Genomic DNA, 20,897 nt, shown 5'->3' on the forward strand with positions numbered 1-20,897 from the left:
CAAATGGCAAATGTAATTTATCTATGTGCGTACGTTAACATTAAACGTTAAGCTAGTTGTAAGATTCAGGAAATCATAGCAATAATTATAATCTGTTTCTGAATTCCTTTGTTAGGAGAGCCCCTGGTTCCAGTGCAAAGGCTAACTGTCAGACAGTTTTCATGCTGTCCCAAACACACCATGCTAGAGAAACTCTGGCAGCATCTGTGGGGAATAAAACAGTTCATGTTTGATTCTGATATGACTGTTGTGAAGAAGACTAATTCTGGACTCAAAATATTAACTTTGTTTCTCTTTCCAATATGACGCTAGACATGCTGAGTTTCTCCAGCATTCTTTGCGCATGTTTCAGATTTCCAGGACTGCAGTATTTTGTCTTTATTCAAATGTTGTACTGCACCAGTATAGAGACAAGGCTATATAGCAGTCAACAGCAGTGCAAATTGCCAAGACATTTGCAGGCCATTTGGAATGTCTTTCTGCATCTTAGTTTAAAACTTAGTGGAAGAAATTGCTGCTATTTGGTTACTTGTTTGCAGCTTGAAATAAATTTTGCCACATTCAGTAAGGTGGGACACTTTCACCTGTTGCAATTGTGGACTGCAATGCTGTGCCTGGTAGTGATGGTTTCCACAAAAATAGCCAATAGAATTTGGATGTGTTGCAAAACTTATTGGCAGTCACTATCTAAACTTACTCATGAAGAATAACATTTGTGGGAGGTGTTAAATTAATATTAAATGTGCTTTCTTCTGTCCCCAGTCAAAGAGAAATTAACAGCAGATCCAGACAGTGAAATTGCCACGACAAGTTTGAGAGTGTCTCTGTTGTGTCCTGTGAGTACAACCTGATTTGAATTATTGATGTTTAAATTGTCTTGTCTTCCTCTTTCACAGAGTTGCAGTTTTTAACTGTTTGGAGATGGAAGCATTTTTAAATAATTTGATTAATTAATAGCTGGTTTCATAACCACTATTATTTGGTTTTGATAAATTCTCACTGTTTATAATAATTATTCGTATTTTGAGTTTGACAGTTCTGCAAAGCTGTTTCAGTTAGTTTTCTGATGCAGAAGTACAGATCTGTTTCATAAATTTACATTTATTTTTGTACCCAAATGTATGTAAATAAGAAATGCAGAAAATACTGGTTCCTGTTTGGTGGTGACATTGTTCAACTGTTAATTTCTTAGTTGAAATTAGAAATACTGTAAGGGCCCATTATGTAAACATTTTCTCAAATGGTTATTTATGAAAATAATGTATCTTGGTGACAAAGTATCTGTGGCAGTTTACATTGATACAATTAATTTTCTTGTTTTTATCTTCCTGTTTGCCCCTTTCCTCAAACTTTTTACCTCTCTTCCTTGGCATGAGTCCACCAGAAAATACATTCTATAACTTTTTGTTGTATCTTCATCAGCAATTCTGAAGCATAGAACATAACAGCACAGAACAGGCCCTTTGGCCTTCGATGTTGCGCCGACCTGTGAAACCAATCTGAAGCCCATCTAACCAACACTATTCCATTCTAGTCCATATGCCTATCCGATGACCCTTTAAATGCCCTTAAAGTTGGCAAACCCACGACTGTTGCAGGCAGTGCATTCCACGCCCCTACTACTCTGAGTAAAAAAAACTACCTCTGACATCTTTCCTATATCTATCACCCCTCAGTTTAAAGCTATGTCCCCTTGGCTGTCACTGTCCACCCGATGTAACCCTCTGATTATCCTATGTGTCTCAAGTCACCTCTCGACCACCTTCTCTCTAACGCAAACTGCCTCAAGTCCCTTAGCCTTTCCTCATAAGACCTTCCCTCCATACCAGGCACCTTCCTAGTAAATCTCCTCTGAACCCTTTACAAAGCTTCCACATCCTTCCTATAATGTGGTGACTAGAACTACGCAATACTCCAAAGGTGACCACATCAGACTTTTGTACACTGTATGCCTTCTTAACAACCCTATCAACCTGGGTGGCAACTTCCAAGAGTCTATGTACCTGGACACCAAGATCTCTCTGCTCACTACACTATTAAGAATTCTGTGCCAAGTTTTCCCAGAAATAAATAAAGGTATAAATTGTTCAAAACTGAAATTAGTCTCCCCTCTCCACCCCCATCCTTATGTCAGTTTTTTCCCCTCCTTTCCAAAGGAGTTGACTTCCTGTGCAGGACCGCTCCATGAGTGCTAAGAACTGAAGTAGCTGTTCTTCGCGTGAATCTAAATAGTTGTGTGCTCTTACGTAATGTGATTTCCGGGGGACATCACACAGCTAATGACTGTACTTACCCTCAGCATCTGCACTCTCTCACTTTCTGACATGTCACCGCACAGCTCTTAACATTGCTTTAGTCCGGAGGCAGTAAGGCTAGTTGTTATCTGCGAATTATTAACATTGTACAGACTCTGACACCTGCTGTTCTGTATAATTTGGCATTACTGTTACAGTGAGTGGTGCCTTTACTCATTAGAAAGCTCAAAGTAAATAAAATTCAAGTTTGCCAATGATAGGTGGGTGAGATACTAAACAAATATTTTATGTCAGTATTTACTGTGGCAAAGGACATGGAAGGTAGGGAACTTGGGGAAATAAATAGTGATGTCGTGAAAAAAGTTTGTATTACAGAAGAGAGGTGCTGGAGGTCTTAAAATGCATAAAGGTTGATAAATCCCCAGGATCTGACTTGGTGTTTCCCAGAACTTCGTGGGAACCTAGGAAGAGATTGCTGGACCCCTTGCTGAGTCTTTGTGTCATTGACAGCCACAGGTGAGGTGTCGTAAGATTAAAGGTTGGCCAATATTATGCCAATATTTGAGAGGCTGTCAAGAAAAGCCAGGGAACTTTAGACGAATGAACATTATGTCACTGGTGGTTAAGTTGTTAGAGGTGATCCTGAGGGACAGGATTTACATGCATTTGGAAAGGCAGGAGCTGACTAGGGATAGTCAACATGGCTTTGGGAGTGAGAAATCTCACTAACTTGATTGAGTTTTTGAAAGAGGTGACAAAGAAGATTGATAAAGGCAGAATGGTAGAAGTTGTCCGTACAGACTTGGACAAAAGTTCAATAATGTTCCGCTTGGTAGATTAGATAGTAAGGTTAGATTGCATTAGACCCAGAGGAGCTAGCCAATTTGGCACAAAATTGGCTTGAGCGTGGTGGTAGAGAGTTGCTTTTCGGACTGGAGGTCTGTGACCAACAGTATACCACAAGGATCAGTGCTGGGTCCACTGTTTTTTGTCATTTATATAAATGATTTCAGTGAGAATATAGGAGGTATGGTTAGTAGGTTCGCAGATGACACCAGAATTAAGTGGTATAGAGGACAGTGAAGAAGATTATCTCCAAGATGATCAGATGGTCCAATAGGCTGAGGAGTGACAGATGGAGTTGAATTCAGATAAATGAGAGATGTTAAGTTTTGGAAGGGAAACCAGGGCAGAATTAGGGAGTGTTACCCACCAAAGAGATCGAGGGGCTGCATAATTCCTTGAAAGTGGAGTTGCAGGTAGATTGGATGGTGAAGAAAGCGTTTGACATGCTTGCCTTCATTGGCCAGAAGATTGAGTGTAAGAGTTGAGGTATCATGTTGCGGCTGTACAGATATTGGTGATGCCACTTTTGGCATAATGCTTATAATTCTGGTTGCCCTTCTGTAGGAAGGATGATAAACTTTAGAGGTGCAGAAAGATTTATAAGGAGAAACTGATTAAGTTAGATTTTTTTCCCTGGTGTGTTGGAAGCTTAGGTGTGATATTATAGAGGTTTACAAAATCATGAGGGGTATGCATAGGGTGAATAGCCAAGATCTCTTTCCTAGGATGTTAAAGTCCAAAACTGGAGGCATAAGTTTAAGGTGAGCTGGGAAAGATTTGAAAAGGACCTGAGAGGTAACGTTTTTGTGCAGGGATGGTGCGTGCTTGGAATGCGCTGCCAGAGGAAGTGTTGAAGGTTGGTACAATTGCAACATTTGAAAGGCACCTGGATGGGTATATGAATAGGAAGGGTTTAAAGGAATATGGGCCAACTGCTGGCAAATGAGACTAGGTCTGAATAGTGCAGGTGAGTTGGACCAAAGGGTCTGTTTCCATGCTGTATGATTCTATAACTGGGAATTTCATAGAAAATGAATATAGGAAATAAATGGCTTTCTTTTGCCCCAGTTGTGTTCTTTGTACTTGTTCATTTCAATATTGTTTCATAGTGAACAACTAATACTTGTTCCAAGTAAGTAGTAACTATTCAATGGACAGGTTAATGTTAAAGCAGAGCCTAATCATTTACATTAATCTCTCTCCGATTTATTCACCTATTGGCATGAGTTAGCTTTTGCTTTAGGGCATTATCAGTTGACTCCCTCCCTCACTGTGTATTTCCAATTCGGCAGCTGTCATAGAAACCATAGGTTTGTGTTTACAACCTGATTCTAACCAAACGCAAAAAGAAAATGTATGTGCAGCAGATGAGTCAACATGTGAGAGACAGATTTAATTTTGGGTGGGGCTTTCCTTCGGGTTATTGTACATTGGCATTGGGAATTTTAAAATAACGTGCCACTTTTATCTTTGAAAAAAGTCGTGCCTTCTCTTGTGTTTTTTTTGCCAACAACTTAAAAAGATTTATAATCTTCAGGCCAGCTGTTACTTGTTCGCTAATTCTAAAACACAAATAAAATAGTATCTAGGTCCATTTCACATCTTGTTATAATAGTGAAGGTGCAGTTCAGCATTTGTTTAAAGTAAAAGATGAGTGTATTTGTGTTCAAAATAATATGACGACAATCTCATGTTTCTTTTTTTCTAGCTGGGCAAAATGAGGTTGACAATCCCATGTCGTGCAGTAACCTGCTCACATTTGCAGTGCTTTGATGCAACTCTTTACATTCAGATGAATGAGAAAAAGCCTACGTGGGTCTGTCCAGTCTGTGATAAGAAAGGTCCTTATGAGCATCTAATTATTGATGGGTAAGCAAATATTGGAATTCCAGTCAAGGGAAAAATACTGTTCTTTCCATCTCATTATTTGTCGCTATGGTTTAAAAGATATTTTTGATTGTAAAGTATATAAGTCTTGAGTTATTTTTATTTTAAGCAGACCCTCAAATAAAAAATGGCTTATCCTGAATACCCAAATTGCTACCTTTGGAAGATGCAATAATTTGTCAACTGCAGTAAAATTCAGTTTGCATTTTAAAATAAAATTGTTAAATTTATTGAGAGTTTCAAAGTGATTACATTACTAGAACCAAGCTAAAGTGAATTGTTCAGATGTCCCCACCATTTATACAGCAGAGTTTGAGCATCGTTATACATTTGAAGATTTGTTTTTCTAGCAACAGTCATTACCTTGTATGCAATACTTAATGTCACAAATAATGTCTTGCATTGTGACTTGCAAGTTTATTTCTCCTCAAATGTTCAACCTGTTCTGTGACCTTCCCAGGTACTGTGTCTATTTTGTCAAATAACCTTAAAATGGAAACTTTTGTCTAGCAAGAGGCTTGTCTTTATAACCTAAATTTGAACCCTTCTCTTCACCATGTGGTTTACAATAAGGATGAAGTGCTGCCTGCTATCCTGCAGAGTGAATAGATAGCATGCACAAAGTCAAAGGCCTTGTCACTTTATACTACATTGTCAGAAATAGCATTTTGTCAAACTGAGATAGAAACTATAAGCTCCCAGGTGATCTTCACCTGTACAGTAGCTACACAGTTCAAGTGATCTCTGTTTCTGTGTTAGCAAAGGGGAAGAACCAGCCAGAATTGCTACTCCAAGCTTGAAAATAGTGATACACTGGTAGTTAACACTTGTTGACATTGGTTGAAAATATTCTGAATGACCACAGGGCCACCATTGTTTCCTGTAATTGTTGCGTGCAGTCTTCTGTAAATAATGGCCATTGATGGAATAGGAGGCCTGTCATCACACATGCAAAAGTGGTTTCTCATGGAAAGAAAGGGAGCAAGTTAACAAATAAGCTGATGGTTAAAAATAACCTGTTGATAAAAAGTAGTGCTGGAGGGAGAAAGCTTGGAGGGGAAAGGAACAATTTTATTAGAAGTTGAAATTATAAGCAGTCTGCCATCTTGCAAGTGATGTTTGTGTATCTGTTTTTCATTCTTCTAATTTTTTTTTAGAAAATTCTCTCTGTTTTCTCATTGTTTTTATTTGAAACCTTTTGCACTGATTTTCGCCCCCACCCCCCACCTTAAGTAGCCCCTCATCCATGTCTGCTCACCTGCTTCTAAATTCTTTCAGGCTCAATCTCCTCTGGTTTAAAATTCTGGTTACAAGTTGGTTTGTCAAGTCAGGAATTATTTTACAAAACACTAGCCCATTGCATTCCTTGAAGTGAGAAAATGATTTTTATGTTGCCTTTTGATAAGGAGCAGTTTCGCCCAAGCTCAGATGTGGAATTTATTTTAATCAACAGCATATTTGAATTGTCAGTGCTCTGCTTTATCCAGTCACTCGGCTGTGGTGAAAATAACAAAAGGCACCTGCTAGTGAATGGTACACGAGATGTAAGATCATCTGGTCATAACATTTTTCTGTGAGCTTTTTTAAGAAAAGATTTTTACATGTACATGTTTTCTTCAGCAATGTAAAAATGGACTTGGTCAGATTTCAGAGATTTGGTGTCTGCAATGAAATCTGTGTCCTAATATAAGTTAGTTCCTTCAAGAAAGCTAAAAATTGAAAAAAAAGATTAAACTACTTATTTTTAAGACTGAGTACCTGTGGAGTATGCAGGCCAAAAATCTAATTTTGAATTAACAATTCACATTAAAAATAACAATTAGTGATGTACCAAGTTAATTGATCAGAAAATCACTTGTTTAAGCTAAATCATTGTTTTCTTTTCTCCTGCCAAATCTCATACAAAAGGTAATAAAAAGTCTGCACAGTTATCCAGTTTGACAAAATGCTCTTTCTGACAATGTAGTATAAAGTGACAAGGCCTTTGACTTTGTGCTGCTGGGAGATAGCACAGAAATGGGGATTTGTACAGAAGGTGATTTCTCATGCTCTAGTAAAGTTATGATAGCAAAACAAGAGCATATTTTACTGATGATGTGAGGGGTGTTGTTGGTGAGAAAGGTCATGGGCGGAGCTTCTCTAGTCAGACATTCCTCTTCTACATGTCTTTCTAATGTTGTAATGAGTTTTGATGGTACCAGGACCAAATATGCAGTGAAGGGTATTTCAGAAAACAAAACTGGATCAGAAAGGGAGTGATGAAAGAGACTGGAAGACTTGAGACTGAGTATATTCTGTGAAAATAAACCATTTTCAAAAAATTACTTGCTGATCATTGTTATAAACCTATAACTAAAATATTGAATTTCCAGTTTACTCACATGGTCTACATTAATGAAATTAGTTGCCTGAAGCAAAAAGTACTTTAGATTCTGAAAAAATCAGTAAAATTTTACTGCATTGTTTTTCTAGTGGTTGTAAATTTTGGGTGATCTCTGTCCATCTGCTTTCAAATTGTCATAATTGTTTGCACAGCAACAAAACTAAATCTGAATTATTAAACTTGCATCCATAGGTTGGTTATAATTCTAATACCATTCAGCTCTACATTTTTGCAGTTTCTCAAGTTATATTTATAAGCATTGCCTATTACGGATTGTCTTAAAGATGGTTTTCTTAAGGTGGATATGGGTTTGACTGACCATATGGTGGATTCCTGTACTATACTCACTCTTATTTTTTGGTTAAAAAAGGCCATATGGATCTTGACTTTTAGCTTCTTGAGTGCATACAAGTGGACTTCCAGGGTGTAATTCCTGCCTGGATTTTGATTTTGATCCATTAGTGTGATTGAACAAAAGGGCTAATTTTTTTTTCACTTGTGTTTTATATAATTTGGTGGCATCATCATTTAATACAATTTGGTATAATTTCCAATTTGACCTTGGCAAATATCCTTGGTGCCAGAAAATAGTTGACCATTACTAAGATTGGTAGCTTTGCCAGCTTGCAGTCCATTCCTTGTGCAGAACTGAAATAGGATCAGAGCTGAACTTTGTCTGGCTGCCTCCAAAAAAAAGTGACAGTCTAATTAACTTTGAATTTGTACTGGTCACATGGAAGACTATTTTCTAACTTTGGAGCCAGTCTGTTAAGGAAGTACCATCTTACTTCTGTACAGCTGCGTCTGTATCAGGGCTAAACCTTTAAAATTTTGCAAAGGATTCTAAATTTTTGACAAAAAAATGGCAATAGATTAAGTTTCATAAACTGTACAATCAGCTATTTCATCTGAAAGAAATCAGTTTCTTGCTTTGGAGTTATAATTCTCACCTGAATACTTATCAATCTGCATTCCAGAAGGATGGAACAACTTGTGTAACAAACTAAAAGTGTTGTGCAAAGCACACAGGTTTTAGAAACGCTGGAATGTGAGTAAGCCATTCTGCCTCTTAGCCTTTGGTATTCAGTTAGACGGCTGCTGAATGACTTGATCAAAAGTTTTCAAAATCACAATTGTTATGTCTCAGAAGGTGGTCATTCAATCCCTCATGTCTGTATTGCCCCCTCCACCCCTGCCCCCACTAAGTGATATGGCCTGCCTTTTCCCTATTCAATTCAATGTTGTTTCTATTCAAATATTCACATTACATTTGCTGTGCTTGCAAATCACTTTAACTCTGTATCCTGCAATTCTCAATCCTCCTTTTATGAGCAGGAGCACTTCCTCCCTATCTACTCCATCCAGAGCTTCATGATTTTGAGCACTGCTATCAGATTTCCTTTCCAAGGAAAAAATTGACAACCTTTCCAATCACTCATTTCTGGAATTTTTCATCCCAGAATCTGTTTTGATAGTGCAGTGTATACATTCTTTCAGCAAGGACACAGCCCACTTAATGACATCAAGAATTCAGTTTTTGTCTAATTGCTGTCAAAGCTATTGCTGTAGTTCAAACAGCTATATCTGCAGTCTACCTGCAAGGTCTTTGTGCTTCAACTCATCACCCAATTTGAATATTTTTTTCATTCATTCACAGGATGTGTGCTTTACTGGTGGGAAAACATTTATTGCTCATCCTTAATTGCCTTTTGAGAGGTGATGGTGATGAGCTACCTTCTTGAATCACTGCAGTTCATTGTAGTAAACCCACAATTCAGGGAGGGAGTTGCAAGATTTTAACTTGGAGACAGTGAAGGAATGTCAATACATTTCCAAGTCAGGATGGCTAACAACTTGGAGGGGAGCCTACAGATCATGGAGATTCAGTGTACCTACTGCTCTTGAACTTCAACATGGTCATGATCATGGGTTTAGTGACTAAGGAGCCATGTTGAATTTCTGCATTGCATCTTGTAAATGGTCCATAATGCTTCTGTGTGTCAGTGGTGGAGCGTGTGAATGTTTGTGGACATAGTGCCAGTTAAGTGGGCTGCTTTGACCTGTGAGCTGAGCTGCTTCAGTATTGAATGAGCAAGTCCATTTCAGTTTCTGGTCAATGATAACTACCGAAACGCTGATAGTTAGGGATACTACAGTGATAATGCCATTGAATGTCAAGGGGCAATGTTTTGAGTCTCCTTTATTGGAGATGGTCATTACCTGACATTTGTCATTTGTCAGCCCAAGCCTAGATACATTCCAGATCTTGCATATTTGGACATGGGCTGCTTCAGTATTGGAGTATTCTGTAGTGGTGCTGAACATTGTGTAACTATCTATGAACCTTCTCACTTCTGATGTTATGATGGAAGAAGGTCAAGTAGCTGAAGATGGTTAGACCTCGAACACCCTGGGACACCCGCACCAATCAACTCCACCGCCCCGTGGCCCAACATTTCAACTCCTGGTCTTCCCCGCCACCCCCCCCACTCTGCCGAGGGCATGCAGGTCCTGGACCGACTCCATCGCCGCTCCCTCACCGCCTGGAGGAAGAACGCCTCCTCTTCCACCTTGGAACACTTCAACCCCAGGGCATCAATGTGGACTTCACTTTCCTCATTTCCCCTTCCCCCACCTTACCCTAGTTCCAACCTTCCAGCTCAGCACCATCCTCATGACATGTCCTTCCTGCCAATCTCCCTTCCCACCTATCCGCTCCACCCTCCTCTCTGACCTATCATCTCCATCCACCTATTGTACTCTTGGCTACCTTCTCCCCAGCCCCATCCCCCTCCCATTTATCTCTCCACCCTGGGACTCCCTGCCTTCATTCCTGATGAAGGGCTTTTGCCCAAAATGTTGATTTTCCTGCTCCTCGGATGCTGCCTGACCTGAATCTTTTGTGTTGCCGAGTAGATGCCAGCGCAATTGCTGATCTGGAGAAACTTGGTCAGTGGGTCGGCAAGTTCCCAAGAACAAGTCTTCAGTGCTATTGCCAAAATGTTTTACAGTAGCTTTTACAGTATCTAATGCTTTCAGCCATTCCTTGATATCACATTGAATATACATTAGATTGGCATCTGTGATGCTGGGACCTTGGAAGGAGACAGAGAAGGATCAATCACTCAGCGCTTTGTACAACAGAGAACATTACAGCTCAGAATAGGCCCTTCAGCCGTCGATGTTGTGCCGGCCTGTGAAACCAATCGAAAACCCATCTAACCTATGCTATTCCAATATCATCCATATGTTTATCCAATGTCCATTTAAATGCCCTTGTGATGGTGTGTCCACTACAGTTGCAAGCAGGGCTTTCCACACCCTTTCTACTCTGAGTAAAGAACTGACCTCTGAATTCTGTCCTAAATCTATTACCGCTCAATTTATAGCTATGTCCCCTCATGCTAGCCATCACCACTATCTGAGGAAAAAGGCGCTTTCTGTCCACCCTAGCTAATCCTCTGTTCCTCTTGTATGCCTCTATTAAGTCACCTATTAACCTTCTCTCTAATGGAAACGACTTCAAGTCCCTCAGCTTTTCCTCATAAGACCTTCTCTCCATACCAGACAACATCCTGGGAAATCTCCTCTGCACCCTTTCCAGTGCTTCCACGCACTTGCTATAATGCGGCAATACTCCCAAGTGCGGCCGCACCAGATTTTTGTACAGCTGCAACATGACACCATGGCTCCAAAAATCAATCCCTCTACCAATAAAAGCTAACTCACCCTATGCCTTTTTAACAACCCTATCAACCTGGGATCTATGCACATGGACACAGAGATCTCTCTGCTCATCCACACTACCAAGAATCTTACCATTAACTCAATACCCTGTGTTCCTGTTAATCCTTCCAAAGTGAATCTCACTTTTCCGTATTAAACTCCATTTGCCACCTCTCAGGCCAGCTGTGCAGCTTATCTATATCCCTCTGTAACCTACAACATGCTTCTGCACTGTCCACAACTCCTCCAACTCTAGTGTCATCCACAAATTTTCTAACCCATCCTTCTACACTCTCATCCAGGTCATTTATAAAAATGACAAACAGCAGTGGCCCCAAAACAGATCCTTGCAGTACACCACTAGTAACTGAACTCCAGGATGAACATTTCCCATCAGCTACCACCCTAGTCTTACAGCTAGCCAATTCCTGATCCAAACAGCCAAATCACCTTCAATCCCATGTCTCTATATTTTCTGCAATAGCCTACAATGGGAAACCTTACCACATGGGTTTACTGAAATCTCGATACATTACATCAACTGCTCTATCCTCATCGACCTGTTTGGTCACCTTCTCAAAGAACTCAATAAGGTTTGTGAGCCATTACCTACCCTTCACAAAGCCATGTTGACTAACCCTAATCAAATTATTCCTTTCTAGATGGTTATAAGTCCTATCTTTTATAATCCTTTACAAAGCTTTGCCCACAACAAAGAAGTAAAGCTCACTGGTCTAACCTCCCCTTCTTGAACAAGGGGACCACATTTGCTATCCTCCAGTCTTCTGGCACTATTGCTGTAGACAATGATGATATAAAGATCAAAGCCAGAAGCTCGGCAACCTCGGCCATGGCTTCTTATAGAATCAGAGGATAAATCCCATCTGGCCCAGGGGATTTACCCAATTTTACACTTTCCAGAATTGCTAATATCTCTTCCTTATGAGCCTCAGTCCCATCTAGTCTAATAGCCTGTATCTCCGTATTCTCCTTGATAGAAATGTCTTTTTCCTGCATGAATACTGATAAAAAATATTCATATAGCTTCTCTCCTATTTCTTTGGATTCCACGCACAACTTCCCACTACTATCCTTGACTGCCCTTAATCTTACCCTAGTCATTTTCTTATTCCTGGCATGCCTATAGAAAGCTTTAGGGATTTCCTTGATCCTACCTGCCAGAGACTTCTCATGTCCCCTCCTGGCTCTTCTAAGCTCTCTCTTTAGGTCCTTCCTGGCTAACCTGTAACTCTCCAGCGCCTGAACTGAGCCTTCTCAACTCATCTTTAAATAAGCTTCCTTCTTCATCTTGACGAGATTCAACTCCTTTAGTAAACCATGGTTCCCTCACTCGACAACTTCCTCCCTGCCTGACAGGTACCTACTTATCAAGGACACGTAATAGCTTTTCCTTGAACAAACTCCACATTTCAATTATGCCCATCTCCTGCAGTTTTCTTCCCCAACCTATGCATCCTAAATTTCACCGAATAGTGTTACAATTGCCTTCCCCCCCAGCTATAACTCTTGCCCTGCAGTATACAGGCTTACCCTGGGTTACAAATGCCTGAACTTACGAACCAACCTCCGTAAAGGCTATTATTTTAAAAAATTGAGTTACCTAAAACAGTTTGTACTAACAAACGGGCAGACTACTTTGCGCAACGCTCAAAACACTGCGCGTTTTCAGTGGTTCGTCGGCCTAAGGGGGAGCAACATCACGCCGAAGCCAGGCAAGCTGTGGCTGATATTGGTAATAACCAATTGCAGATAGACATCAATGAAGATGGTGTCTTAGATTTGCTTGAATCCCGTGCCGAAGAACTAATCAATGAGGACCTTATGGAGCTGGAGCGGTGGCTGGTAGCATTTGAGGTGGAAGGCCAGGTCCTAGAAACCGCAGAACCCAAGAAGTTTTTGACGAAGGAGTTAGATGAAGCCTTTTGTCTTATTGAAACAGGGATGGCAAAGTTAGAGGAGCAAGATCCTAATGCAGAGAGATTTACCAAAGTTTACCGGATAGTTACCAATGGCCTCAGCTGCTACAACCCTTGATGCTTACTTTAAGAAATTGACTTCAGAAGGGAACCTCCACTCTCCAGCAGCAGAAGCAGACCCTGATTCTCGAGTAGCAGTATCAAACCCATCCTCTCCAACACCAGGCCCATCATCTTAATTATTAATTAAGGCCTGTTCCGGTATGCAAGACATTGAGTGGAACAAGAGTATTAATCTTTAATCACCCTTTCTTTTCTATCTAAACAGTTCAAGAAATATTTCTTTAATGTTTTTTATACCAATCCACGTGTTCTCTCTCTCTTAATTATAAGTACTGTATTGTAGTTACATTTATTATTACGATGTTTTAGGTTTAATGTATACTATATACGAAGACAAACATTTGACTAACTGACGCTAGATATGAACTGTATGTAACTATTCCAACTTAAATACAAATTCGACTTATGAACAGACTTAAAAACGGAACTCATTCGTAACCCGAGGACTTCCTGTATACCTATCCCTTTCCATCGCGAAAGTAAACTTAACCGAATTGTGGTCACTATCATCAAAGTGCTCACCTACCTCCAAATCTAGCACCTGGCCTGGTTCATTACCCAGTACCAAATCTAACATGGCCTCGCCTCTTGTTGGCCTGTCTATGTACTGTGTCAGGAAACCCTTCTGCACACATTGGACAAAAACTGACCCATGTCAAGTACTCTAAGTATAGCGTTTCCAGTCAATATTTGGAAAGACTCCCATAACAACTATTTTCGCTCCTATCCAGAATTATCTTTGTAATTCTTTCCTCAACATCTCTGGAACTTTTTGGAGGCCTATAGCAAACTCCCAACAGGGTAACCTCTCCTTTCCTGTTTCTAACCTCAGCCCATACTACATCAGTAGATGAGTCCTCATCAAATGCCCTTTCTGCCACTGTCTTTGACTAACAATGCCACCCCCCCCTTTTACCACCTTCCTTGATCTTACTGAAACATCTCAACCCCAGAACTTGCAGCAACCATTCCTGTCCCTGCTCTATCCATGTTCCCTAAATGGCCACAACATCGAAATCCCAGGTACCAACCCATTCTGCCAGTTCATTTGCCTAATTTCGGATGCTCCTGGCATTGAAGTAGAAATGCTTCAAACCATCTTCCTGCCTGCCAGTACAGTCCTGCAACCTTGAAACCTTATTCATGACCTCACTACTCTCAACTTCCTGTACACTGGCATTATAATTTCAGTTTCCATCCCCCTGCTGAGTTGGTTTAAACCCTCCCAAAGAGTATTAGCAAATTCTATACACCCCAGGATATTGATACCCCTCTGGTTCAGGTGTAGACTATCCCATTTGTAGAGGCCCCACCTACCCCAGAATGACCCCCAATTATCCAGGTATCTGAATGCCTCCCTCCCTCCTGACTGACTGAAGTCTGTTGCACCTCGTTGTCCTTTTGTACTGATATATTGTGCTGCCCATTATTGAAAGTAATGAGATTTGTGGAGCCACTGTTTCCTGTCAGTTGTTTAATTGTCCACTAGCTCTCAATTGGATGTAGTGGGACTGCAGAGCTTAGATCTGGTTGTGGAATTGCTTAGCCCTGTCTGCTTATGTTCGGAGAAAGTGAAGACTGCAGATGCTGGAGATCAGAATTGAGTGTGTGTTGCTGGAAAAGCACAGCAGATCAGGCACATCCAAGCAGCAGGAAAATCGACATTTCGGGCATATGCCTTTCATCAGGAATGAGGCTTGTGGGTCAGGGCTTATTCCCAATTCCTCCGCCTCCACCTCATCTGTTCCCAGGATGACCAGTTCCACCTCAAAGTCCCAGGTGGCCACCACCTTCTGCAATCGCAACTTCCCTTCCCATGTGGTTGACGATGCCCTCCAGCATATCTCCTCCACTTCACGCACCACCGCCCTTGAACCCCACCCCTCCCAACGCAACTAGGATAGAAACCCCCCGTCCTCACCTTCCACCCCACCAACCTCCGCATTCATCGTATCATCCTCCACCACTTCCCACCAGCAAAGATATATTTCCCTCCCCACCCCTATCAGTGTTCCGGAAAGACCATTCCCTCTGTGATTTCCTCATTAGGTCCACCCCCTCCACCAGCCCACACCCCACTTCTGGCACCTTTTCCTGCCACTGCAGGAAGTGCAAAACCTGCGCCCACACCACTCCCTTCACCTGTGTCCAAGGGTCCACGGGATTCATCCACATCCATCAGAAATTTATCTGTACCTCTGCCAATGTCATCTACTGCATCCGTTGCACTAGTGTGGCCTCTAAATCAGGGAGACAGGACGCTTCCTTGCGGACCGTTTTGGCGAACATCTCTGGGGCACCCGCACCCACCAACCTCACTGCCCCGTGGTTGAATATTTTAACTCCCCCTCCCATTCCGTCAAGGACATGCTGGTCCTGGGCCGCCTCCATCTCCAAACCGTTACCACCCGATGCCTGGAGGAGGAATGCCTCATATTCCGCCTTGGGACCCTGCAACCCACGGGATAAATGTGGATTTCAATAGTTTCCTCATTTCCCCTCTCCCCATGCTCTCCAGTCCCAAGCCTCCAACTCAGCACCGCGCTCCGGACTCTCAGCCCCAACCCACAAGCCTCATTCCCGATGAAGGGCAAATGCCTGAAATGTCAATCCTCCTCCTCCTCTGATGCTGTCTGACCTGCTGTGCTTTTCCAGCACCACACTCTTGACTCTCTACTTATGTTGTTTGGTATACAAGTAGTAGAACCTGTATTGTAGCTTCACCAGGTTGCTGGCTGAGGTCCTTCCACATATAGCTCCATAAATCACCACAAGCCTGCAACGCATTTCTATTTGTACAACATGGCGATTGAGGAACTATGCATAGACAATACTCACACATGCCTCTGTCACTGAGCCTTAAGTTGAAAGTGGAGTGGATCTGCATTGACATGACTTTTCAAATCTCAATATCACATGAATTGCACAACTTTATCTTGAATTTGTTGTTTTTTAAAAAAGAAATCAGAAGTCACATGGCACCAGATTATAGTTCAACAGATTAATTTGAAATCAAAAGCTTTTGGAGCACTGCTCCTTCGTCAGATGAAGTGGAGGGAAGCGTGCACACACACAATTTATAGGTAGAGATCAGTGCAAGATAGTTCCAAGTAATTAAGAGTGTCAAGGTAGTACTAATGATGTGAGTGGAGTGTTAACAGGTTGAACAACAAGTCTTTGCAGGTGATCACAAGTGTCAAACGGTGTGGTAAAGTGTCAGTAGCTGAATAGCAAGTGAAGAGATGACCTATGATCCAATTCGACAGATGCACAGAACAGCCATGGTGACCAAACCTACGACCCAATACACCAACATTTTCATGCACAAGTTTGTGCAAGATTTCTTTGCTGCACAGGACCTCCAACCAGCACAATGTGCCAGATACGTCAATGGCATTTTCTTCTTGATGTCATGTGATTTCTGATTTTGTGCACCACAGCCCAACACTGGCATCTCCACATCGCAGTTACCATTAAAAAGAATTATGAGGATTACATTAGTGACATCATGCTGACTGTTCCATTGAGAGTTATAAATAAGTGCATTTAACTCAGTTAATTTGCAGGAATAGCAATGTTTTGACCTCTTTGTTTCCCCAAAACCCCACACATGCTGGCTCTCCCAAATAAAGGGCATCTCCCTCAAATTTCAAAGGTTGGTTGGCACAAAGTAAATTCACCAAATTATTATAATGTTGCTTTTGTAATAGTGTGTTTAAATCCTGTTAACTGCCTGTGACAGTGGCAGGTCTTTTACGGCAAGTTAATGCTAATGCTGAAATGCTAGGAAATTAATTATGTACAATGCATATTTGACCTTTTGGTTTTACCATCTGTAGGGCAGTTTGTTTGCTTTCTCTTTCATTGTCGTACTTAGCGTATTAGTTGTTGGCAGCTTGAATCAATAGAGCTGGCATTAAAATTTTAGAGCTCTCTACCCACGGGTACAGAAGAGCAGGAGACAAAAATCAGTCAGAGTATTCACTTAGAAGTTGAAATTCTGAAATAAAATTCTTCTTAAGGCAGCAGACTGAGAGTTGTCTTAAGATGGCTAACACTTTGAGTTCTGCAGTTGATTCTACAATGCAAATGAACAGTGTAATTGCTTCTGACACTTTTTGTTTCGTTTGGCTCTCTACTGAGTTGTGTTATGAAGAAGATGCCATGTTTAAATCTCTGATTACTGATGCATTAGCGTTAAAACGCAATTTTGTTCTGACCAATCATGCTTTCACTATAATAAAAACAGAAAGTGCTTGAGACCTTCAGGTCTGGCAGCATTTGTGAGAAGGGAAACCAAATTGACATTTTGAGTCTGTTATGGCTCTTCTTTGGAACATTTTCAATGCATTGGCTGTTCCAGGTTTTCTACCACTTCTCTTTGACATCTTATTCCCGAGGTGAAAGCCTGTTGTATGATTCAAGATGATGGTTGTTAATAAGGTATTCAAAAGTGGAAGATGGGTTACCTTGTCTGCAAAGATGACAAGAATCAATGGGTTATCAGTTCAGAAGAGAGTATTATTGTCATCCTTCCTTGTGCATGATGGGCTGACTAACACTCAATAACTTACTGCAAATTGGAAACTAATATGAGATCTTTCTAATATCCGTAGTGTATTGCTATGCCATCAGTAACATTGTGTCTTTGCTAGCATTTTGGGATTCTATATATTTAAAATTCAAGGACGTGTAAGACATCATGTTCAGAAAGAACTTGGCAGCAGTATAGTTTATAAATGGATATGATGTCTGCCGTAATTAAGTACGTTTAAATAACTGAGAAATGTTCAATAATTTTACTATGCCTGAGTTATAGTATTTTTCATTTTTTGTGTTGATGAACTCTTATTCCCTCAAAACAAAGTGTACTCTGAAGTGACTTTAATAGTTACTTTGTTCCACAATGTTTGCTAACCAGTGTTTAATGTTTTTGTAGAATGAATTAACTTGTACACTCTTGCTTTCTGTCTTAAAAAAACGCAGATTATTTATGGAAATCCTCAATTGCTGTACAGATTGTGATGAAATTCAGTTTAAGGAAGATGGAGCATGGTCACCAATGAGAATGAAGAAGGAGGTCCAGGAGGTGAATTCTACTTATAATGGTGTTGAAGGTATGCCTTTTGTTATATAGGGATTGAACAGAAAGATCAGATTAGACTGATAGCTATTTAACCCAAAATACCTGTGGTTAGTGAAATTTGGATAATAGTGTTTCTTCCATCTCTTGCTTCAAAATCATAGTGCTTTGATGAGGTAAAAAAATTATTGACAATAAATCCGCATGTTAAATATAAGCATTAGAGTGGGTAGTGTGGGAATTAGAAAAGAAAGGGAATGCTATAATAAGCTAGGCATGCACTCTTTCTAAATCCTGGAAGTGGAAGAGTAGTATAAAATCTTTGGTTCTGTAATTTTCCACCATAAGTGAATACCAAGCCCTACAGTCACCAAACCCTTAACCTGCATTCCACCAGTTTGTTACGATGTTCTTTCAAGTGAAGGTTACATAATAATCCATTGTAAGCTTTGCTGAAAGAGTTCAAGACAAAATAGACTGTTCATGGCTGAAAGATCACCAGCACAAGTGTCCCAATTTCTGCTTTTGAGCTTGCTTTGCATATGCCTTTTTTTTTTCCAGAAATACTGACCATTAGTTCAAATTGTTTACTAGGTGCTTGTAAAAGTTTGTCTGAGCACAGGCATTCTTCTCAAGATAATAGAAAGGTTGAAGTTATTGATCTGACGATCGATAGTTCATCGGAAGAGGAGGAGGAGGAGCCACCTGCAAAGCGGTACCCTTCAATATCTTCTCCATCACCACCTATCAACAAGGGGTAGGCTTTGAGTTACAGCTGGTCTCTTTGAACTGGTTTTTGTGTTTGCAATGAGTTTGGATACAGTGAAAACAAAATCCACAATTTGATGGACTTCAAACAATTTCTGTCCACTGTCATTTCAAAACTGATATTGCATACAGAATAAAATGTACTTGTCCCAAATCATTCTTTGTTGGTATGTCAATTAATTGGTATGCTCCTGCAATCCTGGATTCATTTCCAGTCTTGTCTTTTTCTCCACCTTCAAGAGGCTTTGCAAAATTTGAACTTTGCTCTTAGTTTCGTTTGGCTAATTTCTATTTGTAGAGTGTCTTGGTCATTTCATGTCTAAAAAGCTGTATTTAAATGGCAGTGGCAGTTTGTTACTTCACTTGAGCATCAAGCTTGCAAAACAATTGTTGGATACTACTCTTTAATTGTTGAAATAACAGTCATTTTTTTAAGCCAACCTCGAGCACTGTTATAGTTTTCTCTGATCTTGAGGATTGTTAATGCTGAAGCACCGTTCCCTATCTCCTGCTCAAATGGCTACTCTTCATGCACATCTGAGCAGAAATTGCAGAACTAATGTCTCTGGCAAATGCTGTTTGTATTTTTTAATTTAACTGCAGTGAGATTCTCTCTCAATATGTGCACGTTGGAACTTCATTTTAAAATCAGAACCTTTTAAATTATCCAAATAACCAGTTGAATATTTAGTTGTCTGCTTTAGCTTTTGCTGTGTGAACTTAAAAGTAGTCAATGATGGTTCTCAAGGTTGATTCTAATCAGTTACAATGGCCACAAAATTCCTCTTTTGTCTTGAATGGGTTGGACTAGTGGAACTTTGAAATCAAAGGCAGGAGTGTATACATTATCAAATAAATCTGGCACTTTTCTTGTTCATGATTTTCATTTGTTATTTCCTTTTTCATTTCTTTGTTTTCTTCTCTTGCAACCACTTAACATTTTCTGGAGACAGTACCATTACTTGTAAACTTAAGTTAGCATCGTGCACATTTGGTGCTTTGTCTGAGTGACCATGCTTTGCTTCAAATGTTACGCTATATTGAACAGTACCAGATCTGATCCCAATTTAACATCTGCTGAGGGCAGGTTGTTGCAGGTGAGCAGGGATATCGCTCATGCTGACAGCTGCTAATTCATCAGAGAACAGAAATCAAAATTGCTTCTTTTTGGTCTGTTACAACTGAGTTTAAAATGAAATGGCTTGAACTTTTCATGTCTGTCTTGTATACAGGGTTCTAAATCTCCACCATCAGACCTCACCAGTGACAAGAACTCCAAGCATACCAACTCTGGATACCAACTTTATCTCTGCTCCTTTTCAAGACTACCGTCATTCATACCACTTACCAACTCTGCCGTATGAACTGCAAGGTAAGCTATTTGCAATAGGGCGTGTCTTCAACTGTAGCTTTGATGCTGAGAAATGATATATTTGAGATGTTGTACACTAAGAATGGAGTTATACCATTTAACCAAAACATTATTAGCAATACAATCCTAAATCCACATTCAAAGTTCGACAGCTCTGTGTTAACTTTGTCACTTTTGAGTCCCCTCAACCTCATGGAGTAAACTAAAGTTAACAAAAAAAAGTTTAAAAATTAGTGTTTCAGATTTGGTTATTAAAAGTTTGTGAGATTTATGATCTTTGCAAAGATTTGTAGCTCAGGTTGATGATAAGTATGTAATTTAGCTCGCTGAGCTTAAAGGTTTGTTTTCAGACTTTTCGTCACCTTACTAGGTAACATTATCAGTGAGAGTCTCCGGTGAAGCGCTGGCGGTATGTACCGCCTCTCTGTTTATAGGTCTTAGTTTCTTAAGGTGAGTGATGTCGTTTCTGTTTCCATTTTTCAAGGGAAGGTAGATGGGATCTAAATCAATGTATTTA

At 40.3% G+C, this 20,897-nt stretch overlaps 1 protein-coding gene across 1 annotated transcript in view; it reads left to right on the plus strand.

Annotated features, from left to right (window-relative positions):
* The window catches only part of pias1b (protein inhibitor of activated STAT, 1b), a gene marked incomplete at its 5' end in the record, with an annotated part of 40,960 nt that overhangs the window by 12,741 nt on the left and 7,322 nt on the right, over window positions 1-20,897 (plus strand). The window contains 5 exons of the mRNA XM_043677054.1: window positions 763-836; window positions 4,810-4,970; window positions 18,144-18,274; window positions 18,835-18,997; window positions 20,241-20,380. Of these exons, the coding sequence (XP_043532989.1) occupies window positions 763-836; window positions 4,810-4,970; window positions 18,144-18,274; window positions 18,835-18,997; window positions 20,241-20,380 (669 nt within the window). The remainder of the gene's footprint in view (window positions 1-762; window positions 837-4,809; window positions 4,971-18,143; window positions 18,275-18,834; window positions 18,998-20,240; window positions 20,381-20,897) is intronic.

This window comes from Chiloscyllium plagiosum, chromosome 36 (genome assembly GCF_004010195.1).
Source record: "Chiloscyllium plagiosum isolate BGI_BamShark_2017 chromosome 36, ASM401019v2, whole genome shotgun sequence".
Taxonomy (NCBI): Eukaryota; Metazoa; Chordata; class Chondrichthyes; order Orectolobiformes; family Hemiscylliidae; genus Chiloscyllium; species Chiloscyllium plagiosum.